This window comes from Miniopterus schreibersii, assembly GCF_964146895.1.
Source record: "Miniopterus schreibersii genome assembly, chromosome: Y".
Classification (NCBI taxonomy): Eukaryota; Metazoa; Chordata; class Mammalia; order Chiroptera; family Miniopteridae; genus Miniopterus; species Miniopterus schreibersii.
Genome location: NC_138120.1, coordinates 468,535 through 492,879, shown reverse-complemented (window position 1 = coordinate 492,879; position 24,345 = coordinate 468,535). Strand labels below are relative to the sequence as shown.

The window sequence follows — 24,345 nt, the reverse complement described above, 5'->3', positions numbered from 1 at the left end:
ACAGAAAGAGTGAAAGAGAGAGAGACCCATTGATTAGTTGCCTCCCACACGCTCCCTGACCAGGGCCGGGGATTGAACCTGCAACCCAGGTACATGCCCTTGACCGGGAATCGAACCCGTGACCCTTTGGTGTGCAGACCTACGCTCCGACCAGTGACCCACACCGACCAGGGTGAACAGGGGCACCTTTCCGGGAGCCATAAGGTCACACCAGGGGGTGGAGGCTGCCAGACACGGCCCATCTGGGTGGCACTGAGTGGCCCCTGCAGCGGCTTCTGTCACACATGGAGGTCAGAAGGGACACTTCCCAATAGAACTGGAAAGGGTGCTGGTGCCGGGAAGCCTCGGAGGCAAGGACACAATTAGGGGCTGTCACCAGGCAAGTTGACAAAGCAGACATGGACTGGTGGGGCCCTGTAGAGATGCAAGGTCCTTTGGTCCTAAGCAGTGGGGACAGGCCTCTTGCACATGCTGAGCCTGCAATCGAGGTAGGTGCCCTTGGCCGGTGTCGAACCTGGGACCCTTCAGTCCTCAGGCTGACGCTCTAACCACTGAGACACACCGGCCCGAGCAAATGGTTATGGGGGCCAATTCAACACCAACAGGAACCCCCAATTTGGGGTGGGGTGGGGAAGGGATCTTTATTCAGTGCAAAACAGCTCCACTGGGATACATCTGGGCTGTGAGGCAGCCCTGGGGCCCCTGCCCGGCTTTAAACTCACCTGGGGCCCCTGCCTGGCTTCAAACTCACCTGGGGAGACACAGCCTCCAGGTGGAAAGGAAAGGACGTTCCTGAGCCAGCAGGCAGGGGGCCCTATTGAGACCCAAGTCCCCGCCCCCGGTCCCGGATTGGTCCATCCTCATGCAAATGAGGGCTCCCAATCCTTGAAGTTGATTGGCCCCGAAGGCACTGTCCTGATTGGTCAGAATAGAGCGGCTCTGATTGGTCGCTGAAGATGCTGATGGGGGATATAATTGCTCAGCTCTGATTGGCCGGGGGAAGTCTCAGTGTCATTGATGGAAATAGGCCGCCAGGTGCTGGTCTGGGAGGGGCGGGCTTAGGTGGCAGGAACCCGGGGCAGGGGGGCAGTTGGGTGCTGGTTTCTCCCTGAAAGGTTGGGCTAGAGGCTCCTTGTGTAGAATTGGCAGCTTGGCTCTTTTGTTTGTTTGTTTTCTGTTTTTTTGGTGTTTATTTTTATAATTTGAGCTCAGTTAGTCATCAGGAGCCCTTCTTAGCAGGATTTTCTATTATTATTATTATTGTTTTTAGTCAAGGTTCACAGAAGTAAAAAAATAGAAAGCTCTGCCAATGCTCGAAACAATGCAATTCACACGCTGGCTGTGGACTCCCCGACCTCTCTTACTGCCAGGATCTCTTCGTGGTCACCTTTTGTGGTTGCTACAGTAAATTTCTCCCAGATGATCTGGGGAGGGAGAAAGAAAGGAGGGTGTCAGGTTTTGCAGGAGCCCGGTGAGCTGGTGGTGGGGATTGTAGATAGAAACCCCACACGGGTCTACAGGGGGGACCTTGTAGCCCACCCATGAGCTGGACCGCCTGTGCGGAGGGCTTGTGAATGGGAGATGGGATGTAGGATGCTGCAGGTGCAAAGGTCCTGGGGCAGGAGGGAGCTTGGAGAGGAAAACAGGGGAAGGGGCTCATGCTGGTGACATGAGGTAGATAGGACCCTGGAGATCCCTGGGAACCAGGGGCCAGGGCATGGGCTCATGATAATGACCAGATAGATATCCAGGTCAGTGATGGAGTGAGCAAGCCGTGAACTGGTGGCTGAAGACAATGGAGAGCCCACTGTGGGGTGGCCACGGGACAGAGCTTGAACCACCAGCAAGAAAAAGGCATGGTCGCTGCCCCGGGGAGAGTGGCCCTTGAGGAGGGCCCTCCATGGGGTGTCCGGAGTGGAGGTCCCCCTGTTCTGAGTCATACTTCACCCCCTCCTGGCCTTTCCTCCAGGCGATCAAGCCAGACTCCTTCCTATGTGTGTGTCTTTAATCTCCCCAGACTCGGCTCCTAGAGAAGACCTAACTCCTGACCCCAGGACAAGGCCACCGAGCTGGACACGGCCACATCCTGTAGCCCCCTCCTTGACGAGACATGGACGTAGGAGGTGACAGGACATTTGCTGCAGAGGCCCTGGGCCCCTCCCCATACGAACCTCGTCGTCAGTTGTATGGTTATTGCTCAATTTATCTTTGATTCTTGGAATTGGTGTCCCAACAAACCTGGTGAAACCAAAAAAAAAAAAAAAAAAAAGTGATGAATGAACGCAGAGGGTGGAGATGCTCCTGGTGGCCAATGGGGACGGCTGTCCTACCCTCTTACCACCACCCTGAGAAGCATCCGGAACCATCTCCCCAGGACAATGTCATTTAAACGTCAGAAAAAGATACGCTCAACTCGCAGGAAACAGAAAATAGGAGATGCTATTGCAATACAGAGTGGCGACCCCGAGGGTCTTTTCTGATTTTTTGCTAATCTTTGCCTGAGGATATTTTTTCCATTGCTTTTCAGAGAGAGTGGAAGGGAAGAGGGGGGGAGAGAGGGAGAGAGAGAGAAACATTGATGTGAGAGACACATCGATGAGTTGCCTCCTACAGGGCCCCCGACTGGGACCGGGGATCAAACCTGCAGCCCAGGTTCTTGCCCATGACCGGGAATCGAACCCGTGACCCTTTGGTGTGCAGGCTGATGTTCTAAACACTGAGCCACACCAGCTGGGCTGGGGTTACCTTTTAAAAACGAAGCTGAGGACCAGGACGCAGAAGAGGGTGCCCAGGATCACCAGGACATAGATAGGCACATTGCTGGGGCCCCATTCTCCGGATCCTGGGGACAGAAAGGGACACACCAGGGGGTGAACAAGCAACATGGGGCCACCTCTTTCCCTGGCTAGTCAAAGAACAAACACCCAGAGCTGGAGGGCAATAATCTAAAGGAAAGAACGCAATCCTGAAACCTTTGCAAAACACATGCTCAAACATGGGACAAAAAGACCCTGTGTGCGCGAGTCCCCCAAACATATAAATTCTGAGAATGTTGCAAACAAAGACCGATGACCCAGCTTAAAAATGGACACAAGCCCTGGCCAGTGTGGCTCAGTGATTGCGCGTCGACCTATGAACAAAGAGGTCGCCGGTTCGATTCCCGGTCAGGGCACAGGCCTGGTTTGTGGGCTCGATCCCCAGTAGGGGGCGTGCAAGAGGCAGCCGATCAATGACTCTCATCACTGATGTTTCTCTCTCCCTCCCCCTCTAAGAATCAATAAACTTGTCTTTTAAAAATATTGCTGACTATATATTCCATATAAATTCTACTCTGGTGGTTATAAAAGTCACGGACCGTGGATCAGAAAAATAAAAAATAAAAATCAACGTTTGCTGAACACTGAAAACCTTTGAAACTTTCCAGGGAGCGGTGGAGCGGAAACTTCTTAAGTACCAGATTGGCGTTAGGTCCAAACCGCTTAATTCTTGCCAAGTAATGAAAGCCGGAGGCAGGAAGCCAGGCCCATCTGTTGTTAATTTATTTCCTGGAACAGCTCGCTCCTCACGAGGAGGAAACAGACCCCATTTAGATGCTGCCTTTCAGGGGCCGAGGCTGGTGACTGTCTGATGTGACCAGGAGTGGTTATTTCCTGCTGGGGTGTGGACATTAGGAGGGCTCTTGTGCGTCCCTTCCTCAGGAGGGCTCCGGCCTGTGAGCCTTTATTAAGTGCCAGGGAGATTTTTTTTTTCATTTATTTTATTTTATTTTTTTAGGGAGTGGAAGGGAGAGAGAGAGAGAGACACATCGATGTGAGAGAGAGACATTGATTAATTGCCTCCCGCACGTATCCTGATAGAGGCCGGGGATGGAGCCTGAAACTCAGGTACGTGCCCTTGTCGGGGAATCACAACCATGACCCTTCAGTCTGCAGGCCGACGCTCTCACCACTGAGCCAAACCAGCTAGGGCGCCCCGGGAGATCTCGCACAGGGATTCCTCCAGCTCCCGAGCCTCCTGGAATGGCTCTGAGATGAAGTCAGGGCGCCGGCCATCTCTAATGAGACTCCCAGGAGGGATACATACCAAACTCAGCCGGATGGCTCCAGGCACCCCACAGAAGGATCCTGTAGTCCGCGGCCCGTATCTGCACAGTGTGTCTGGCTCTGGGCTGAGGGCTCAGAAAGTTGTATTTATTTCCCGAAGTACCAAACACCTCAACCTTCGGAGAGGGAAGAAAGTTAGAGAGAGAGGTCCCCTGCGTTGAGCAAAGAAGGGGTTGCGGAGATGCGTGAAAGTTGTCGAATGAAAAGGAAGATTCTGCCACCAAAATGAAACCATTTCATCACGGCACTGTCTAGAAAGACATGCTTTTGCCCTGGCGGGTGTGGCTCAGGTGGTCGAGCATTGTCCCGCGAGCCAAAAGGTCACCGGTTCGATTCCCCATCAGGGCTCGAGCCCTGGTTGTGGCCTTGACCCCCAGTAGGGGGCGCGCAGGAGGCAGCCAATCAATGGTTCTCTCTCATCCCTCTCTCTCTCTCTCTCTCTAAAAAAAAAAAAAAAATTAAATAAATAAAAATATATTTTAAAAAAATACGTGCTTTCCAAAATTCACATAGGTCTTCACCCCCTGAAGACTTCCGAGGAGAGCTTGAGTGAATCATTACAATGAGTGATTCATCCATTCACCAAAAAACCTCCCCTTGCGGCTTCTAGGATCGTAAATATAGATGCAGAATTTTTTTTCCCACCGGCTAAAGCGATATGAACAACCCAGAGATTAGATAAGGTCCCGGGGTGGGGGGGGCATACTAAACATCGAGTTCAAGTTCCTCGCAAGATGGTCCTGAGGTCAGAGTGGCAGTGAGACTCAATGTCACCAAGATGTGCCTTGGAGATCGACCTGTAGATGAGTTCAGATGGAAGAGGTACTCTCCTTAGCACTCAAAGGAATGTTTTCTTTCTCTCCTTTTTTTTCAATGTTTTTATTGATTTCAGAGAGAGAGAGAGAGAAACATCAATGATGAGAGAGAAACACCCTCGGCTGCCTCCAGCACACGCCCCCTACTGGGGGGCAAGTCTGCAACTCGGGCACCTGCCTTGACCAGGAATCGAACTGGGGATCTCTTGGTTCATGGGTCAACGCTCAACCAGTGAGCCACACCAGCCGGGAGGGAGGGACATCTTCTCGACCAACGTGGATGGAGGCGGAATAGGAAGTGAAGATCAGCGGGATGTTGTAAGTACTTTGAACAATTGGGACAGGACACGTGAGCCACCGAGATGAGACCCCACCCAGAGGGGCCATTGGAAGGTCCCTACTTTAGTGACTAGACGGTAACTCTGATGAAGCTCCAAGGGGGATGTTGGGGGTCAGAGGGTCAACTCACCAGTTGATTGTCACCGTGTTCCATACTGTTCTAGAGAAACAAAAGAACAGATTAAGTTAATTTTTCTCCATTTCAAAGTTTTTGCTGAAGTTTTGTCCATTCTACCCTTTGGGGAGTGTCCGGGGAACCAAAAGAGCCGAGCAAAGGGCTAAATGTCTGTCCATTGCTGCCCTGGAGGTGACCACATAGAGAGGGATGGAACTGGTCCAAAGGACTAACCATGTATTCTTCTGGGACCTGAGCAGGAGTTGGAACCTCATTAAAATCCCGGTGGATGCCCTGGCTGGTGTAGCTCAGTGGCTGAGTGATGGCCCATGAACCAGGAGGTTTGATTCCCAGTCAGGGCATGTGCATGGGTTGTGGGCTCAATCCCCAGAAGGGGGCATGCAGGAGACAGCCGATCCATGACTCTCTCTTGTTATTGATGTTTCTGTCTCTCTCCCTCTCTCTCTCCCTTCTTCTCTCTGAAATCAATAAAAACATATTGTAAAAAATAATACAGGTGGGCAGTGGTGAGAGACCTCCTGCTCATCTACACTGAGTCCAGGTGGACCTGGAGCAGAGGTTCCTCTTTGTCTACACTGAGTCCAGGTGGACCTGGAGCTGAGGTTCCTCTTTGTCTACACTGAATCCAGGTGGACATGAAGCATAGGTTCCTCTTTGTCTACACTGAATCCAGGTGGACTTGGAGCAGAGGTTCCTCTTTGTCTACACTGAATCCAGGTAGACATGAAGCATAGGTTCCTCTTTGTCTACACTGAATCCAGGTGGACATGAAGCAGAGGTTCTTCTTTGTCTACACTGAATCCAGGTGGACATGAAGCATAGGTTCCTCTTTGTCTACACTGAATCCAGGTGGACATGAAGCAGAGGTTCCTTCTTGTCTACACTGAGTCCAGGTGGACCTGGAGCAGAGGTTCCTCTTTGTCTACACTGAGTCCAGGTGGACATGGAGCAGAGGTTCCTCTTTGTCTACACTGAGTCCAGGTGCACCTGGAGCAGAGGTTCCTCCTTGTCTACACTGAGTCCAGGTGGACATGGAGCAGAGATTCCTCTTTGTCTATACTGAGTCCAGGTGGACCTGGAGCAGAGGTTCCTCTTTGTCTACACTGAATCCAGGTGGACATGAAGCAGAGGTTCCTTCTTGTCTACACTGGGGCCAGGTGGACATATAACTATTGGCTCTCTTGATTCTGTTTCTGAATCTCCAACTTCACCTCGAAGACTTTCATGGATGCTTTGTTTTGTGTCTGTCTCTTTGAAGCTGCTGGCACGGTGGTCCTCAGGTCAAGGACACCTCTCCTTACCACCGCTCCACCCTGCACTCATTACAGTTGCATCACCCACCCTCTCCTGTGACCCTGGCCCTCACACTGAGTCCTGGGGTCACCATCAAGCTCTCTGAGGCCCAGCGCCCTGCATGGAGCAGTGCTTGCTCACCTGTCTGTGGATGTCCAGCTGGTACTGGAACTCCGAGTTGGGCAGTCTCAGGCGTGTCCTCGGCTTTTCCCACTGGATGAGGCAGTGGGATCTGTTGCAGTGGACGGTGATATTTCTGGGTGGGTTGTATATTTCTGTAAGGAGAATCCAGGATGCACCCCTGAGCCAGAGTGCTTTCTCCTTGCCATGGAGGCGAGACCTCAGAGGGGAGACTCTGGGGGTGAGACCTTAGAGGTGAGACTCCAGAGGTGAGACCCTGGAGGTGATGACCCTGGAGGTGAAACCCTGGAGGTGAAGACCCTGGAGGTGAGTCCCAAGAAGTGAGAACCAGGGGGCGAGACCATGGAGGTGAGATCCTGGAGGTGAAGACCCAAGACGTGAAGATCTTGTAAGTGAGACCCCAGAAGTGAAGACCTGGGAGGTGAGTCCCAAGAAATGAGACCCAGGGGGCGAGACCATGGAAGTGAGATCCCCAAGGAGAAGACCCTAGAGGTGATGACCCTGGAGGTGAGATCCTGGAGGTGAAGACACTAGATGTGAAGATCTTGGAAGTGAGACCCCAGAGGTGAAGACCTGGAGGTGAGACCCTTTCTGCCAGACTTTCATTGACGGTCACTTCCTACAGGTCCCAAGGGGACAATGATTGACGGGCTGAGGCGTGCTGAGCACAGGAAGTTTGGGTTCCAGGAGGCCCAGGGAGGGAGGCAGTGATGCATTTGGAGGCCTGAAGACACGCTCATGAGATGCCTATAAGCTTTAGAGGCCTGGGGCAAACTATGGGATCAGGAGGGGTTGGCTTTGTAAGAGAAGTTACTGTGAGGCATATGGAAGGGTCCCCAAGAGGCCAGCTTGGGACAGGGTGCTGGGAAAAAGACAAAACTCAAAAACCAAACAAACAATGCCCACCAATTCCCAGTGGCCCAGGGTGGGTGGGGGGAACGACAGCTATCTTGGAAAGTTCTGGGTTCTAAAAAGAGGGAGGCGTCATCTCTGTAGGCTCAGTATGTGGACACAGGACCGTCGGCAGGCTGTGGGGTGCCCCGAAGTGAGGGGCATGGGGGAAACAGGGTCCACATGGGGACAGCAAAGGCATAGTTTCCAACTGGGGCAGCAGATGCACGTCTGAAAAGACCAACCAGCGTGCTCCAACAAGAAATGGAGGTTCAATCAATCGTGCCCCTACAGCGGTTCCAGCAATAAACACGATAGGAGCCCTGTATCTGATTCCCTTTATTTTTATTTTTTATTTTAATATGTTTTTATTGATTTCAGAGGGAGAGAGAGAGAAACATCAATGATGAGAGAGTCATTGATGGGCTGCCTCTTGCTCGCCCCCTACTGGGGATCGAGCCCCAAACCCGGGCATGTGCCCTGACCCCGAATCGAACCTGTGACCTCCTGGTTCATAGGTTGACCCTCAACCACTGAGCCACAACGGCCAGGCCTGATTCTATCTTTTAAAAACAATTTTCAATTACAGTGGACATACAATCTTATATTAGTTTCAGGTGTGATTAGACATTTCTATAACTTATGAAGTGACCCCCACCCCTCCGTAAATCTAGTCCCGGAACAGGAACAGACTCGTAGGCACAGAGAACAGACTGATGGTTGCCAGATGGGGAAGGGGGGTTGGGAGGGATGAAGGAAAGAGGGGAAGGGATTGAGGAATACAAATCGGTACCTGTCTGGCTCCACGTTTAAACTGACGTTCATTCCATTTGAAACACAGAGACTTGACTTGTGATTGGAACCTTTTAAGGTTATGTTTGGACAACCTGGCCAAGGGAGGCTCCTCTTGGGACGATAGACGACCCCCCTGGGATCCACATCTCTATTGGACAGACCTGATCCCATAGAACCCAACAGGTGCTGTCCCTGGAAGCCTGCGTTTCCAAGCTCAGAGGAAAGAAAGCACCGGTCTCCCCGAATCCCCACATGCCCCCCAGCCCAGAAGCTCCATGAACCCGATCTTTTAAAATTTTTATTAAGGCTTGATTGCATTGATGCATCTGATTAAATCAGGGGTCATAGATGCCCTGGCCAGTGTGGCTCAGTGGGTCGGGCCTGGTCCTTTGCACTGAAAGGTTGCAGGTTTGATTCCCCATTGGGGCACATGCCCAGGTTGCAGGCTTGCTCCCCAGTAGGGGGCGCACAAGAGGCAGTTCATCAATGTTACGCTCTCCCATCAATGTTTCCCTCTCTCTCTCTCTCTCTCTCTCTCTCTCTCTCTTTATAAAGAAATCAAGCCTGGTCTACGTGGCTCAGTGGTTAAGCATCGTCCATGCACCAAGAGGTCACCGGTTCGATTCCCCATCAGGGCACATGCCCAGGTTGCAGGCTCAATCCCCAGCAGGGGGCGTGCAAGAGGCAACCCATGGATGTTTCTCTCTCATCAATGTTTCTCTCTCTCGCTCCCTCTCCCTTCCTGTCTCTCTCTAAAAAAAAAAAAAAAAAAAGAAAACCACCAAAAAAACAATAAAAACATATTTTAAAAATTCAATAAAAAATCTTTAAAAAATATTAGTGGTCATTGGTGATTGAATTCATTCACCAGCCCCTCCCCCTCCCTTGAATCACGTGTGGGGTGTTTTTGGGTTTTTTTTGGGTTTTTTTGCCCCCCATCTTTGGGACTTTCCAAAAGTCACTTCCTCCACATAAAAAAAGAAACCATTTTCACTCTTCTTACAGGAAATTCCTAGAGTTTTAGGAGCTCAGTGCCAAGTACTTGATTGCTTAGCCTAGATCCCAATAATACAGGATTATACTTTCAATTAACGGTTGGATTTCTTGGCTTAAGTAAAAACATCAGAAACATGGAAAAAGGCGACAGGGATTCTTTTGAAAGAAGGACCCAGGGAGATGTTTTTCCTACAGCGAGGAGCAGCCTGACCCTGCAGGAAATGCAGCTAGAAAGAGGCGGGCTTAGCAAGCACACCTGCCACCTGCCCAGGTGCAAACAGCAGAAGGTGCCCGGACAGGTGAGCCCGGAGGCGTCGAACCCCAGGGGGTTAAGGGGAGAACTGGCATTTAACCAATTTTCCTATGAAACCCGTCTCCCTATTTTCCCTGTGACTATCCAACTCACCTGCCCGCTCTGGGACTTGGTGAGAGGGGCCACGGGACTTGAAAATTATTAAGGGTTATCCTACAGAGCGGCTGGGCAGATTCTGAACGCACGTCTGGGCCCAACCAGGGAGGGCAGAGCAAGCAGGCGGGGGACCCCTGCAGCTCACTTGCAGGATCTAGTCTAGAATCTGCTGTGCTTGCTTTGCCAGGGCGTCTGTCTCTCTCGTTTGGGGAGATGTGTCACTGCACCCCTCCCCAAATAAGGGGAGAGATAGTGGGCCTGCTCCCACATGGAGCATGAAGGGGCCAGCATAGCCCATTTCCTACCCACCCTTTTTTACTGAAGGTGCTTGGAGGGAGATTGCTGTCGATTGCAGGCAAAATCCCTGTGTGTCTGGGGTGTGTCCTGCCAGGGCCTGGGGCTGTAAGGGCACCCGGAGGACCTCTGCTACCTCAATAGGCCACCGGTCATCCGTCACTGTGTTCGATTCAGAATAAAAGCAGAGGGGAGGCCCTTTCCTTGCAATCCGTCCTGAGTATATGGCCATATCGTTCTAGAGAATCAAAAAAACAAACACAGAGGAAGCATCCATCGTCTTGGCAGGCCCTAAAATAAGTAGCTTCTATTATTACATGTAACCCTACTTGGGGACAGGGTCTTTGTAGACGGGATGAAGGGAAGGCCTTGAGATGAGGTCGTCTGGATCGGGGGGGCCTGACACCCAAGGGTAGGGTCCTTATAAGAGACAGAAGCAGAGACACGGACACAGAGGAGAAGCCACGTGGAGACGGAGGCAGAGACGGGAGGGAGGTGGCCACCAGCCCGGGGACGTCTGGAGTTTCAGAAGCTGGAAGAGGCAGGAAAGACCCTCCCCTGGAGCCTCTGGAGGGAACTCAGGCCTGGGAGACCGTGACCTCAGACTCCTGAGGTCATTTTAAGTCCCCAGGAAATGTACGCTGATTTCAACACAAATGGTGTTTGATTTATAAGCTGTGGTTCAATCCCAGGCCCTCGTTCTTACCTATTTTCTTTAACATCAAAAGCTTATCAAAGAACTGGATGTCTGCTTTCTGACTGGTACCGTTCACCACGATGTAAATGTGAGAAAACAATTCTGAGGCGCCTTCTAGGTGACATCCCACGTGGGTCCCCGCGTCTTTTACGTAACGGGGACAGTGTCTTTCCCTTCTCCTGTAAGATTCCAAAGGGTGTTCGGACAACCATCAGGGCTTTTTTTTTTTTTCTTTTTTTTCTTTTTTTCCCCCTCTTTCTTTCTTCACCGCGTTTCTCATGGTTGACTGCATGGGGTCAACACTTACTTTAAGTCTTGGATATACAAAAAATATTGGACGTCATCAGGGGCTGCCGGACCCTTGGCCCAAGTGCAGTTCATGAAATCCACGTTGTAGATGAAACAGGAGACGTTTTGTGCCCCTGTGTCCTTGCCACCTGGGGAGAGACCAAAAAAAAAATAATAATAATTTACACCTGAAGGTCAAAAGGGGGTGGACCAGATGGCTTCGTGATTTGAATGTCCATCAAGTCAATCATCAAAGAAGCCGTCGTACTAATCCTTCTTAAACTCAATGCAATAGAAAACAGAATGCAATAGAAAAAAACCCACATGTTCATTGCAATAAAGGCAGAAAAACCATGTGATGAAATTCAACTTCCATTCATGATGAAAAAAAACAGCACGTAAAATACTCAACAAAATAGGTACAGAAGAAACTTGACCTCAACCCGATAAAAATCAAATATGAAACGGTCATAGCTAACATCGTACTCAACGGAGGAAAACGGAAACAATCCCTTCTCAGACCCTGTGCAAGGCAGAGGTGCCCACGATGGCCACCTCTATTTAACTGGGTTCTGGAAGTTTGAGCAATTAGGTAAGAAAAAAAAATAAAGGAAAGAATACAAATCAGAGAGGAAGAACGTAAACATATCAGTGTTTGCACATGGTGTGATCATAGGTGTAGAAAACCCTAAAGACTAGATAAACAAGCAAAAGACACTGAGGCCTGACTGGTGTGGCTCAGAGGTTGATCCAGGAGGTTCGATTCCCGGTCAGGGCACCTGCCTGGGTTCTGGGCTCGATTCCCAGCAGGGTATGTGCAGGAGGCAGCCGATCAATGACTCTCATCATCAATGCTTCTATTTCTCTCTCTCACCCCCTTCCTCTCTCTGAGATCAATAAAGATATATATAGTTTTTAAAAAAGACCTAATAAATTCAGTCAAGTTGCAGGATACCAGATCAGCGTACAGAAATCAGCGGCGTTTCTACACACGGATAACGACCGATCCAAAAAAGAAGTGAAGAAAAAAATTCACTCACCATAGCAACAACAACAAAAATAAAGTGCCTCGGAAAACACTATATTACAAAACGCTGTTGAAGGAAATGAGAGAACACACAGGAAAATGGAAAGACATCCCATGTTCATGGATTGAAATATTTAATTTTGTGATAATGTTCATACTACTCAGTATAGATTGTACATAGATCAATACAATCCCTATCAAAATCCCAATGGCATTCAGTAGAGAAATAGGAAAAAAAATACCCTAAAATGTATAGAGAACTACAAAAATCTCCACACATCCAATGAAATATTGAGAAAGAAGAACAAAGCCGGAGGCGCCCCGGTTTCTGATCTCAAAATAGATTACAAAGCCACAGGAATCAAAACAGTATGGTACGAGCATAAAAATAGGCATGTATCCCGGGCTGGCGTGGCTCAGTGGTTAGAGCAGCAGCCCACAGACCGAAAGGTTCTCGGGTTTGATTTCTGGTCAAGGGCCCACACCTGGGTTGAAGGTTTCTTCCCTGGCCCCGGTTGGGGTGCGTGCGGGAGGCAACCCATCGATGTGTCTCTCTTACAACGATATTTCTCTCTCCCTTCCCCTCTCTTTAAGTAAGAACAACAAAAACGAACCCCCAAACCCCACAAAAAGAGAGACAGCTGGGATGGCACCAACCTAAAAGGCTCCTCCTGCACAGCAAAGAAAACAATCCCCCTAGTGAAAGGCAACCTGTGGAATGGGAGAAAATATTTGTGCACTATAAAAACTTCAGCCAGAGAAAACAAAGCAGAAAACACCCAAATCATCTGATTACAAAAATGGGTAAAGGGCCTGAATAGGCATTTTTTCAAAGAAGACATAGAGATGTCGAAAAAGGTACAAGAAAAAAATGGTGCTGAACATCACTCCTCACCAGGGAAATGCGAATAAAAACTACAATCGGATCTGACATCTGTTTGAATGACTTATAAAAAAGACAAGAGAGCCCGGCCAGTGTTGCTCAGTGGTTGAGCGTCCACCTGTGAACCAGGAGGTCTCAGTTCACTCCCCAGTCAGGACGCACGTCCAGGTTGCAGCCTTGATCGCCAGTAGGGGGCGTGCAAGAGGCAGCCGATCGATGATTCTCTCTCATCATTAATGTTTCTATCTCTCCCTCTCCCTTCCTCTCTCTCTAAAAATCAATAAAAACATATATATATATATATAAAAAGAGACAAGAGATAAGGAGTGTGGGTGAAGATGTGGAGAAAAGGGAACTCTCTGTGCACGGTTGGTGGAAGTGTAAATTCATCCTGTCACTATGTAGAACCAAGCAGTTCCTCAAACTCTTCAAAATAGAACTCCAGGATGATTGAGCAATCTCGCTTCTGAGTATTTATTTAAAGAAAACGAAATCTGCATCTTAAAGGGTTATTGCACGACCCATGTTCATTGGGGAGTCTTCTACCATCGCCGAGAAATGAAAACAAATTCATTGTCCGTTGATAGATGAATGGATAAGAAATGTGGTACCTATGGACAATGGAATATTATTCAGCCATGAAAAAAAAAAAAAAAAAAAAGAAATCCTGCCATTTGGGACAACATGGATGGATTTGGAAGGTAAAATAATCAGACAGAGAAAAGACAAATACTGTATCATCTCACATATATAAAATGTAAAAGAGTTAAACTCACAGAAATACAGAGTAGAATGGTGAGATGGGGAGGGAGGGGAAAATGGGAAGATATTGGTCAAAACGAGCAAAGGTTACCCCTGGCCTGTGTGCTCAGTGGTTAGAGCCCCGGCCCGTGCACCAGGGAGTCTTGGGTTTGAATCTCAGTCAAGGGCACGGACCTGGGTTACAGGTTCGATCCCCGGCCCTGGTAGGAGACCATGAAGGAGGCAACCAATTGACGTGTCGCCCTCCCATCGATGCTTCTCTTTCAACAAACAAACAAACAAACAAAAACAATGGAACAAATATCTTCAAGTGAGGATTGACAGCAACAACCAAAGGCACAGAGGTTCAGTTTTGCAAGAATGAATACGTTCCGGAGATTTAATGGGAAGATCTAGTTAATAATAAATGTATTTTTCACTTGAAATTTGCTGAGACAGTAGGTCTCAAATAACTAAGACAAAGAAAATGGTAACCATGGGACATGCTAACAGCTTGATTGTGGAAATCATGTCACAGTGCATCCGTGTGCACCCTAAATATAAACAATTCCTATGTTTCAATTATATCTCAATAATGCTGAAAAAAAGGGGGGGGTCTACTTTGACGCTCGTAGGGTGGAGAGGGGTCACTGTGATATTTTTCATACCTGGGTTAGAGTAGAACACTTTTTCTGTAATCTGTCTTTGGCTGATATTTACTGTGACCATGAACTCGATTCCCTCGTGGAGAATAGCATCCTGAAAGGTGCAATGACATTCTTTCTCCTTGAGCTAAAGAGATCCAATTAACCAATGAATTAGGAGGACGTCCTCTGTCTTCTCATCATGATGTTGCTAGCTCCTAGCTCAGCTCCCGGACATCATGAAGTCATCTGCCTTCCTGCACGAAATCCCCCCCCCCCGCCCCCACGTACCTTCCTCTGGGTGGAAGCCCATATGCCACCTTGCAGGCGGGACCTCAGCTTGATAACCCAGAGCAGCGTTTAGAAGGTCACAGAACAGAGCTCATGTCACCAGGGATCTTGTTAAGATGCAGATTTTATTTCAGCACGTCCCAGGTGGGACCTGAGACTCTGCATTTCTAACATGCTCTCGAGCGATGCTGTTGGGGCCCAATTTGAGCAGTGAGATCCCACACCCCCTTAAACGTCATGGAGCTCAACGCACCCTCTTTTACGATATTGCGTTTTCTTGTCCTATCTCATAGTCCACAGGCTTTCCACAGGCTTCCTGTTTACATTGTATCCAAGTCAGTTTGCTACTTTGTTTTTCATTGAACACTCAGGGTTAATGCTATTTCTTTCTCAGGATTACGTCTGGACCATCTTTGATGGATCAAACCAAACAAAAGGAGGGCAGGGAAGCCAGTTTCTCTAAGCAACTGGGAGTCACAGAATAAACCACTTTTCTCTCTTCGCCACTGTTGTTGGGGAAGTTTGTTCCCATTGAAATTCTGGGAGCATTTGAGCAGCCACTTGGAATCTACATCTACTGCTCTGGGTCACCCATCTTTCCAATGAGCCTCACTTCCCCTTCCTCAGGTGGCTAAGCGTCCTGAGGGTGCCACCTCCCCTCCCCTTGGTTCCCTCTGCTAGGTCTGACCTCATGGAAGCTCTGAGCTGGGGCTCCTTTCCTATGAGCATGGCCGCTGCAGTCTCTTTAATTTTAGGATCAGATATTTTTCCAGGGAGTTCCTCAGTCACCCAGGGAATCAGGCCACTGGACACCTGTTGGACATGAGCTAACACTACCCTGGTGCAGCTAGAACCCTGGTTCCTCATTGTGTCCCGAATCATGTATTTCTCATTCACACCTGTTGTTGCCTGGTTTCTAAGCTGAGGAGATCTGCCTAAAGGATCTGAATAGAGTATATAAAATCCATCTTACCTTCTTTATAACTTCTCCACTTTCATTGCTAATCATCACACATTGGATGGAGGTGGTGTTTTCTCTGCAGTCCCAAGTCAAGTTCCTTCTCCAGGGATCGAACTTTATGTTTAGACTGGGACTGGGGATAGGTTCCGTGGTTGGAAGATCTGAAAGATGTGGCCACCAGATCCCGAAATCACTGTTTTTGTCCTCACTTCCCACAACCTACACATCTCGGGTGTTCGAAACTTAGGCCAGGGCTGGGACTTGCTGTTCCCCTTCCCCTGTCCTCAGGCCAACCTGGGTCTTGATCCAGGTCTCACCATTTGCTGATGGTTTTTAGGTTAAACCATGGTGGTCCCTTGAACCTCACTTTTATCACTTGTAGAGCACTGGCGGGGGGGGGGGTCAGTCACATGGGAGGTCCATAATATACATTAGGAACAAGCTCTGACCAGTGTTGCTCAGTGGTTAGGGCATCAGCCCACTCACCAAAAGGTCTCAGGTTTGATTCCTGGTCAAGGGCATGTATCTGGGTTGCAGGTTTGATCCTTGGCCCAGTTGGGTGCATGCAGGAGGCAACCAATTGGTGTCTCTCTCACATCAATGTTTCTATCATCTATCTATCATCTATCTATATCTATCTATCTATCATCTATCTATCTATCTATCTATCTATCTATCTATCTATCTATCTATCTATCTATCTATCATCTATCTATCTATCTATCTATCATCTATCTATCTATCTATCTATCTATCTATCTATCTATCTATCTATCTATCTATCTATCATCTATCATCATCTATCTATCATCTATCTATCTATCTATCTATCTATCTATCTATCTATCTATCTATCTATCTATCTATCTATCATCTATCTATCTAATCTATCTATCATCTATCTATCTATATCTCCCCTTCCCGTCCCTCCCTCCCTTCCGCTCTGTGTAAAAAACAATGCAAAAAATATCCTGGTGTGAAGGTTAATGAAATTATATATATATTCACACACACATTAGGGACGAAATGAAATTGTACCCACAGATTGAGACATGTTCCCAGATGCCGGTCACCTAAGTGCAAGTGGCAGAGGGGAGTCAAGCACGTTTGCACACTTACCCTGGTGCTCCGGGGTCAGGAGGAATGCTGAGTCAAGCAGCACCATGACCAGGATGGATTTCACCAGGGGACCCATGGGACTGCCTGAGGGACAGGGAAATGCTGGGTGGAGAGAGAGAGTCACACTTTGAGGAAAGAAAGCAGTATTAGGACAATGACATTAACAAGGTCATCTGAGACAAATCCCCACATGTCAACATCCTTAACTTCATCCCATCAGCAAAGCCCCTTGGCCATGCATGGGGGAGCGACTGTTTCATGACGTGGCCACCGTCTGTCCTCCGAGCTGGACCTGAGTCAGAATGCAAGTTGCTTCCTTCAAACCCCCCTTAGAGTCTGTCTGATCGTAATTGATGTTCATTCTTGTAACAGGGGGGAATGGTAGCTGACTCCACCACTCCTTTGACATTCTTTCTGTAAATGCTGACTCTGACTCATACGTAGCTTGTAGATAAACAGCGTGTTTGTATAAGAATCCTAGGAACTAACTTTAGAAGATGCAGACTCTGATCTCCAGTCATCTCAATTCTGGCAGGTTTGCTGACCTTCAACGTAGAACCAGAATGGACCAGTTTTGAACTTCTTATCGGAAAGGAATCTGCTGACCTGCACGTAGAGAACTTTTCAACCCCCCTCCGCTTGACATTTGTTCTGCTTTCCCCTCTCTCTCCTCATAAAAACCTCTACCTGCACAGAGGTGGGGAGATGGGCTTTGCAACAAGAGCCCCCCATCTTCTCAGGTTGCCAGCACTTGAATAAACCACTTTCCTGTGGCTATTCCCCAATGACCGTTTATAATTCTTTGGTGCCTGCAAAGAGTCACGGGGTCTCATCTTACAGCCACCCAAAACTTATGCTTTTTGTAAGTTTCCCTTAATAAACTCGATCGATTAGCAGACTGCAGTGGCCTGTCTCTCTTCATTTTCAGAGGTAGAGCTTGTGTCTGGGGCTTCTCCCTGGGTGTGTATGTACAAACGCTATGTAAGGCAATGTCTCCAAAGGTTTTGGGGATTAGGTTTTGGGGATTGGATTTGGGATAACATTATCCAGCCCCCCACAGGTACCAGACCCATTCCCCCAGGGCTTGGAGCAGTGTCAAGGATGGGTGCCCTCTTATAGGAACATGCTGCCTGAGGGATGGAGACGGTGAACAGCCGAGGTGTGGCCAGGCTGCTGGACCGAGAATTGGCTGTGGCTACACACAGCACACATCCGGGGCCCATCTTTCTCTCTGTGCCTGAGTCTAGGAATAGAGCCCGGGGATACCCGACCATCTCCCAGGGTAAGGTTTCATTTCTCTAAATTCACCTCCTACTCTTGAGCCAGCCTGACTGAAAATCCAGGGCCCACCCACCCACTGGCTTCTGCTTTCAACTTCCTGAAACAGGATGTCTCCCATACAGTATGGATGGGGACTTCCCAGCACCCTGTGACACCCTCACACCCACTTTGAATCAAGCGTAACTGCCTAGAGGTCCAGATGAGCCGTGAAGTCATGGCCCATGCACACTGTCACCTTAAGATGCTTTCTTAAATCCTCACCTGAGGATATGTTTATTGATTTTTTTTTTTTTTTTTTTTTTTTAGAGAGAGGAAAGGGCAGAGAGAGAGAGAGGAGCATTGATGTGAGAGAGAAACATCCATTGGCTGCCTCCTCAACATGCCCCAACTGTGCATCGAACCTGCAACCTGGGCGTGTGCCATGACTGGGAATCGAACCCACCGCCTTTTGCTCTACAGGCTGATGCTCCAACTGAGCCACACAGGCCAGGCCTTCAGATGCTTTCTGATGAAATCACCACCACTTTGCTTAGTTTCTCGTGGCTCCCAATCTCTGTTCATAATCAGAGTGGATTTGGGGACCAGAACAATAAAAACGATGTATCAGAGGCCCATTAGGATAGTACTATATCTTTTTAAATTTGAGTTTTGCAACAATTAAATAGCGTCAGGAGAGAGAGAGTGGGGGGGGGGCGAAGAAAATAAAAGGGGTTCGTACATGAAAAGACACAGAGGAAACTTAAATGCATATTTCTCGGAGGAAAAACCAATCTGAAAAGGCCACGGACTCTGATTCCAACCCTAGGATATTGTGGAAATGGCAAAATTATGGTGTCAGTGGAAAAAAAAATCACTGGCTGCCAGGGGTCGGGGGGAGAGAGGGGTGAATAGATGGAGCACAGGGACGTTTTGGGGGCAGTGAAACTGCTCTAATGGTGGCTATGTGTCCTTGTGCATTTGTCCGAACCCACAGAACGTACCCCACCAAGATGAACCCTAATGTCTACTGTGGACTTTAGTTAATAATGATGTGTCCATACTGGCTCATGAATGATCCCAGAGTCACCGCAGCGATTCGAGATGCTAAAATTGGAAACTGCGTACAGGGGACCTGGGTGTCCCTCTGGCGTCCCACTCCGTTTATCCGCGATGAGACACGTTGGACGGACGGGAATTTAAATGACAAAACTAACTAACTAAAAAACAGAAACAGACTCATAGATACAGAGAACAGACTGATGGTCTCCGGATGGGAAAGGGGTTGGGGGGCTGGGTAAAAAAGGGAAGGGAGCCCCGGCCAGTGTGGCTCAGTTGGCTGAGCTTCGTCCCATGAACTGAAAGGTTGTGGGTTCGATTCCCGGGTCAGGGCACATGCCCGTGTTGCGGGCTCGATCCCCGGTTCGGGGCTTGCAGGAGGCAGCTGATCAATGACTCTCTCATCAGTGATGTTTCTATCGCTCTCTCCCTTCCTCTCTCTGAAATCAATAAAGATATATTTTTTTAAAAAAATTAATACAGCCCGGCCGGGCGTAGCTCAGCGGTTGAGCGCCGACCTAGGATCCAGGCGATCAGGGTTCGATTCCCGGTCAGGGCACATGCCCAGGTTGTGGGCTCGATCAATGACTCTCGCATCATTGATGTTTCTGTCTCTCTCTCTCCCTCTCCTTTCCTCTCTCTGAAATCAATAAAAAGATATATTTAAAAAAAAAATTAATACAAAAAACTTAAAAAAATAAATAAAGTCTATTAAAAATGTTATAAAGCCAGGCCGGGCGTGGCTCAGCGGTTGAGCGTTGACCTAGGATCCAGGAGATCGGGGTTCGATTCCCGGTCAGGGCACAGGCCCGGGTTGCGGGTTCGATCCCCAGTCCGAGGCCTGCATGAGGCAGCTGATCAATGACTCTCATCACTGATGTTTCTATCACTCCCTCTCCTTTCCTCTCTCTGAAATCAATAAAATATATTTAAAAAACAAAACAAAACCATTTATATATTTAAAAAGTGTTATAAAATCTGCACGTTCAAAGGCAAAGCTCTCTGTTCAGTCCACAGGCCCCGTTTAGGTGGCGTCTTAGGGCCCACGGCCGTTTACGTCCCTGATGCTATTTCTGGCTGGTTGATGCTCTTGTTCCTGGAGCTGTGACGTGAGGCCTGGTTTTACATCCTACGTATTTCCACCCTCCCGCCCCGCTCGGTTCCTCTGGGCTCAGCCCTCCTCTCTCTCCGCGGCACCGAAGACTTCAGCCTTTTAGCCATGTTTCCTATTTTTTTTTTTTTTTGAGGCTCCTCTATCTCCTTTACTGCCCACGATCCCTGTTTTCTGTAATTCCTTTGGGTAGCTGGACTCTGTGGGTCTAAACAGGGTCTGGGGGATTAGTTTTCTAGGGCCTGTTGTTGCAAATGACCGCAAATAATTTCCTTCCTTCCTTCCTTCCTTCCTTCCTTCCTTCCTTCCTTCCTTCCTTCCTTCCTTCCTTCCTTCCTCCTTCCTTTCCAGTCCCGTCCAGCGTCTGCCCTTCAGGGTCCCAGCCATCACGCCCCCCACCCCTGCCCCTCACCAGGGGGGTTCCTCTGCCCTCTCTGGAGCCCCCCTGTCCACCTACCAGACCCAGCACCCCGCTGAAGGCTGCCCCACAGAGCCCGGTCCTCGTTCTAAGTGGGGTCCCCTCCTGGCTGACAGCCCTTTGCCTGCGTCGCCTGGGTGACATCGATGCCTATAGGCGACTCCCAAGCTCCCATGGCCTGCATCTCAAGCACCTGCTCCCGTGGGGCCCACCCGGGCCCACCAGCCCCAGGCCACCCATCCCTCTGCCCCCCCGAGCTGTCTCTTCTCAGGCATCCCCTGAACCTCTGCAATATTAAATATTAACAGAGCACCATTTGTTCCATGTTTAAACACCCCCCGTTTCCCCACGGACCTGCCTCCCTTCCCACCAGCTCCTCTAGACTCTGACGCCGTTGCTGGCCCTGGGCTTTGACCGCTTTCTGCTTGGTGCAGGTGGACAACGGGGACATGCCCACCCGGCTCCCCAACTCAGGTGTGTGCACCCGGGGGGCACCGCCCAGCCTCCGACCCCTGCTCGCAACCTCCCTGAGCTCGCCCCCTCGCACAGTTCAAACCAAAGGGGAAATTAAAGCCACACATCCCACGCGTTCCAGCATCTTCGCGTCCCAGGGAGCTGGTGCTTGCTCGATGGGGAAGCAAGCACCCGTTTCTGCGTCTTCGGGCAGCTAGGCCCACCCCACCCAGCCTTCCTCCAGGCCTTGGCAGGGGTCTCTGCTCCGGGGACGCTCGGGGATGATGCCCCTTTGCGAATCTCGCCTTTCTCGGGCCCAGATTTCCACATGTGCCGTTTGTACAAATGCCCCTTGGAGCTGAGGTGCCCTTGGTCAGGTTGGGGAGGACCAGGGAGGGGGGCCCTGTGCTGGGACATCTCAGGCCTCTTGGGCTGTAGCCCCACATCCCTCATGTTTCTTTCATTCCTGTCAAGTTCCTGGGCCCTTGTTTTCCTTTCTCAGAGGCCGCCACAGCCACCTCAGCCTCGGGGACGGCCGTGGGCGTCCGCGGATATGCGTCCACTCCAATAAAAGCAACACCCCCTCCCAATGACTTCACTGAAATTACATGCTTCGGGCAGTTCCCCATTTGCTGCTCCTAAACCAGACTTCTGACCGTGATTAGGCAACGCTGTAAACTTCTCCAAACTTGACTTAAAAATAAAAAAAAATAAAAAAAAATAAAAAACAAACACCCCCCCCCCCCCGCCAAGTGATCAAATACCCCAAACGAATCTGGACGAGGGGTTTCCCTTTTTAAATCAACGGTTCATGATAACGTAGGGCTCTTGGGCAAGGATTGGGGTACCCTGGCCCTCACCTGGAGCATTCAGACATAAATTCAGAAATAAACGGCATTCTGATCGAATGGAGCCCCCAGATGTGCCACCTCTGGGCACCTGTCACCCTGTCCCTTGTCTTTCCTTACACCCTCCCCCCCCTTTTTGCTTTAATTGTCTCCCAAGGATATATTTTTTTTTCATTGCTTTTCAGAGACGGTGCGAGGGGAAGACAGGGAGAAACGTGGATGGGAGAGAGACGCATTGATTGGGTGCCTCCTGCATGCACCCCGACCTGGGCCGGAGACGGAGCCTGAAACCGAGGTCGGCGCCCTTGGCCAGAATCGAACCCGGGGACCCTTCGGTCCACCTGCTGACGCTCTAACCACGGAGCCAAACCTGCTAGGGCTCCTCGTATCCCTTTTAGAGGCACATCCAGGCATCTCATTGATTTATTTGTAATTTTGCCTTGTTTGTTTTTGTGTTTTTTTTTAATTGAGGCAAAATCTGTGTTGCATGAACCATCCCCTTTCAAAGTGCACAACTCAGACCCTGGCCGGATGGCTCAGTTGGTGACACCATCGGCTGAATATGCCAAGGTCGCGGGTTCTATTTCTGGCCAGGGCACATGCCATCATCAAGCCAGGACGCGTCAATAAGTGGAAGGACAAATCTAGGTCTCTCTCTCTCTCTCTCTCACTTTCTCTCTCGCTGTGAAAAATCAGTAAGTAAATTTAAAATAACACACCAAGACGTCAGCGGCGCCGGGCACACACGCAAGGTCCAACCATCACCTCGGTCTCCTTCCGGAGCAGTTTCTTCCCCTAAAAGGAGATCGAGTCCCCATGAGCGACCGTCATTCCCTGGACCCAGCCCCTGACGACCGCCTGCCGTCTGTCCCTGGTAGGTTTTCCCGTCCTGGGAATGTCACAGAAATGAATTACATCTGCCCTATGGGTATTTCAGAAGCTCCCACAGGAAGGCCCTGGGAGGCGGCTTCAACGCAGGCTCCGAGTCGAATCCAGGCCCGAGCCGAATCCCTCTGCGGGGACCCTCGGACGACCTCGGACGTCCAGCTCCCGGCTGTCTACAGGGTGCTCTCAGACAACACACCGAATAAAATGCCGTGGTCCATCCCCGGTGACCAATCTAACCCCGTCTGGCCACCAGCTCTGCTGAGTCACCGGGGACTTTGCGATAAAGGCGATGCCAGCAAAGTGTCTACCTGAGCTGCAGGGACCACTGTTTCCCTCCGTGGATCACACACCGCTTCCCGATTTGTCCCAGCCTCTGTGGGCATCTCCAATCCTCCCCGGGGAAGCCGGCGAGCTCCCCCTGCACCCTGGTGAATCCCTGCAGCCGACGCCTTAAAATGCAGCAACCACATGCTGGTAGAGTCCCTGCCCGTTTACCTTTTCCAAACGGGCCTCCTTCATGCACCGACCGACCCTCCCTCCCGTTTCCCACCCTGAGGTCCCCAGGGACCTCGAGTCTGACCCAGCAACAGAAGCAGAAAAATATACAGCATATTCGAGGTCTGCAGAATAGGGGACCCGCTCACCCTAATGCCCCCGACTACCTGCCATGGACCTGCCTTGGTTCACTGTGTCTCCCGATGCGTCCACATCGGACCGTCCTCTCGAGCGGCTCCTCGGGGGCTGCTCCCCAGTGAACGCTGGCTACATTCAGGAAATGTGAACCCAAGGGTTTTGTGTCTCCCTACAAACCTCCCCTTTCCTGTCCTGCTTCCTCCTTTCGTACATGGGACCTGTGCTCTGTGCAGAAGCAGAAAGGGCTGGGCAAGGCAAGCCCTCAGAACGTGCGCCGGGAGCCCACAGAATGGACGTGTACCCACGGGAGGCAGGAGGAAAGGTGGCCGGAGGGGAAACGTGGTCTCCGTGGCTCCCTGTTCCTGAAAGAGCCGCCTGCTTTCGGGCACCGGGAGACACAGAACGTTGTCTTCTCACGGTCTGCTCAAAGCGGGCACCGTGGGGGATCTTCATGTCTTCAATGGTGCAAACACCTCCCTCACCCATGACTTTCAGCATCGGCAGAGAAATGGACCTGCCCGTAGAGCTCACAGGCTTACAAAGGATGCTCCGACCAGGCTTGGCGATGGCTCGTAGCATCTCACTGCCCACCTTCCACATCTCTATAGAGAACATTCTTTTCCTGTGAGCTCAAGTAGATAGATGGCTTATGTTATCTGCTCAGAGTGGGCACCATGGTGGGTCTTCTTTTATTTTATTTTTTAAATTTTATATAGCCCAGCCGGGTGTGGCTCAGCCGTTGAGCATTGGCCTAGGATCCAGGCGATCAAGGTTCAATTCCCGGTCTGGATACATGCCCGGGTTGTGGGCTCAAT

The 24,345-nt window shown here is 49.9% G+C and overlaps 1 protein-coding gene across 3 annotated transcripts; it reads right to left on the bottom strand.

The window, feature by feature from the left end:
• Positions 1 to 618: 618 nt before the first annotated feature.
• On the bottom strand, positions 619 to 23,739 carry LOC308552001 (granulocyte-macrophage colony-stimulating factor receptor subunit alpha-like). Of its 3 annotated transcripts, none has more exons than XM_081126942.1 (13): positions 23,575 to 23,724; positions 22,729 to 22,804; positions 16,864 to 16,965; positions 15,757 to 15,905; positions 14,517 to 14,640; positions 11,217 to 11,346; positions 10,919 to 11,088; positions 6,828 to 6,961; positions 5,388 to 5,417; positions 4,084 to 4,219; positions 2,746 to 2,842; positions 2,172 to 2,238; positions 619 to 1,424 (listed from the first exon to the last, which is right to left on the bottom strand). In XM_081126942.1, the coding sequence occupies exons 3-13, from the start codon at positions 16,937 to 16,939 to the stop codon at positions 1,329 to 1,331; spliced, it is 1,209 nt and encodes a 402-aa protein (XP_080983068.1). In that variant the 5' UTR covers positions 16,940 to 16,965; positions 22,729 to 22,804; positions 23,575 to 23,724; the 3' UTR covers positions 619 to 1,328. The 3 variants fall into 3 exon arrangements, with proteins under 3 accessions (XP_080983068.1, XP_080983070.1, XP_080983069.1); XM_081126944.1 differs by having other exon boundaries at positions 630 to 1,424; positions 23,560 to 23,676; XM_081126943.1 differs by lacking the exon at positions 22,729 to 22,804 and having other exon boundaries at positions 630 to 1,424; positions 23,575 to 23,739.
• Positions 23,740 to 24,345: the final 606 nt, after the last annotated feature.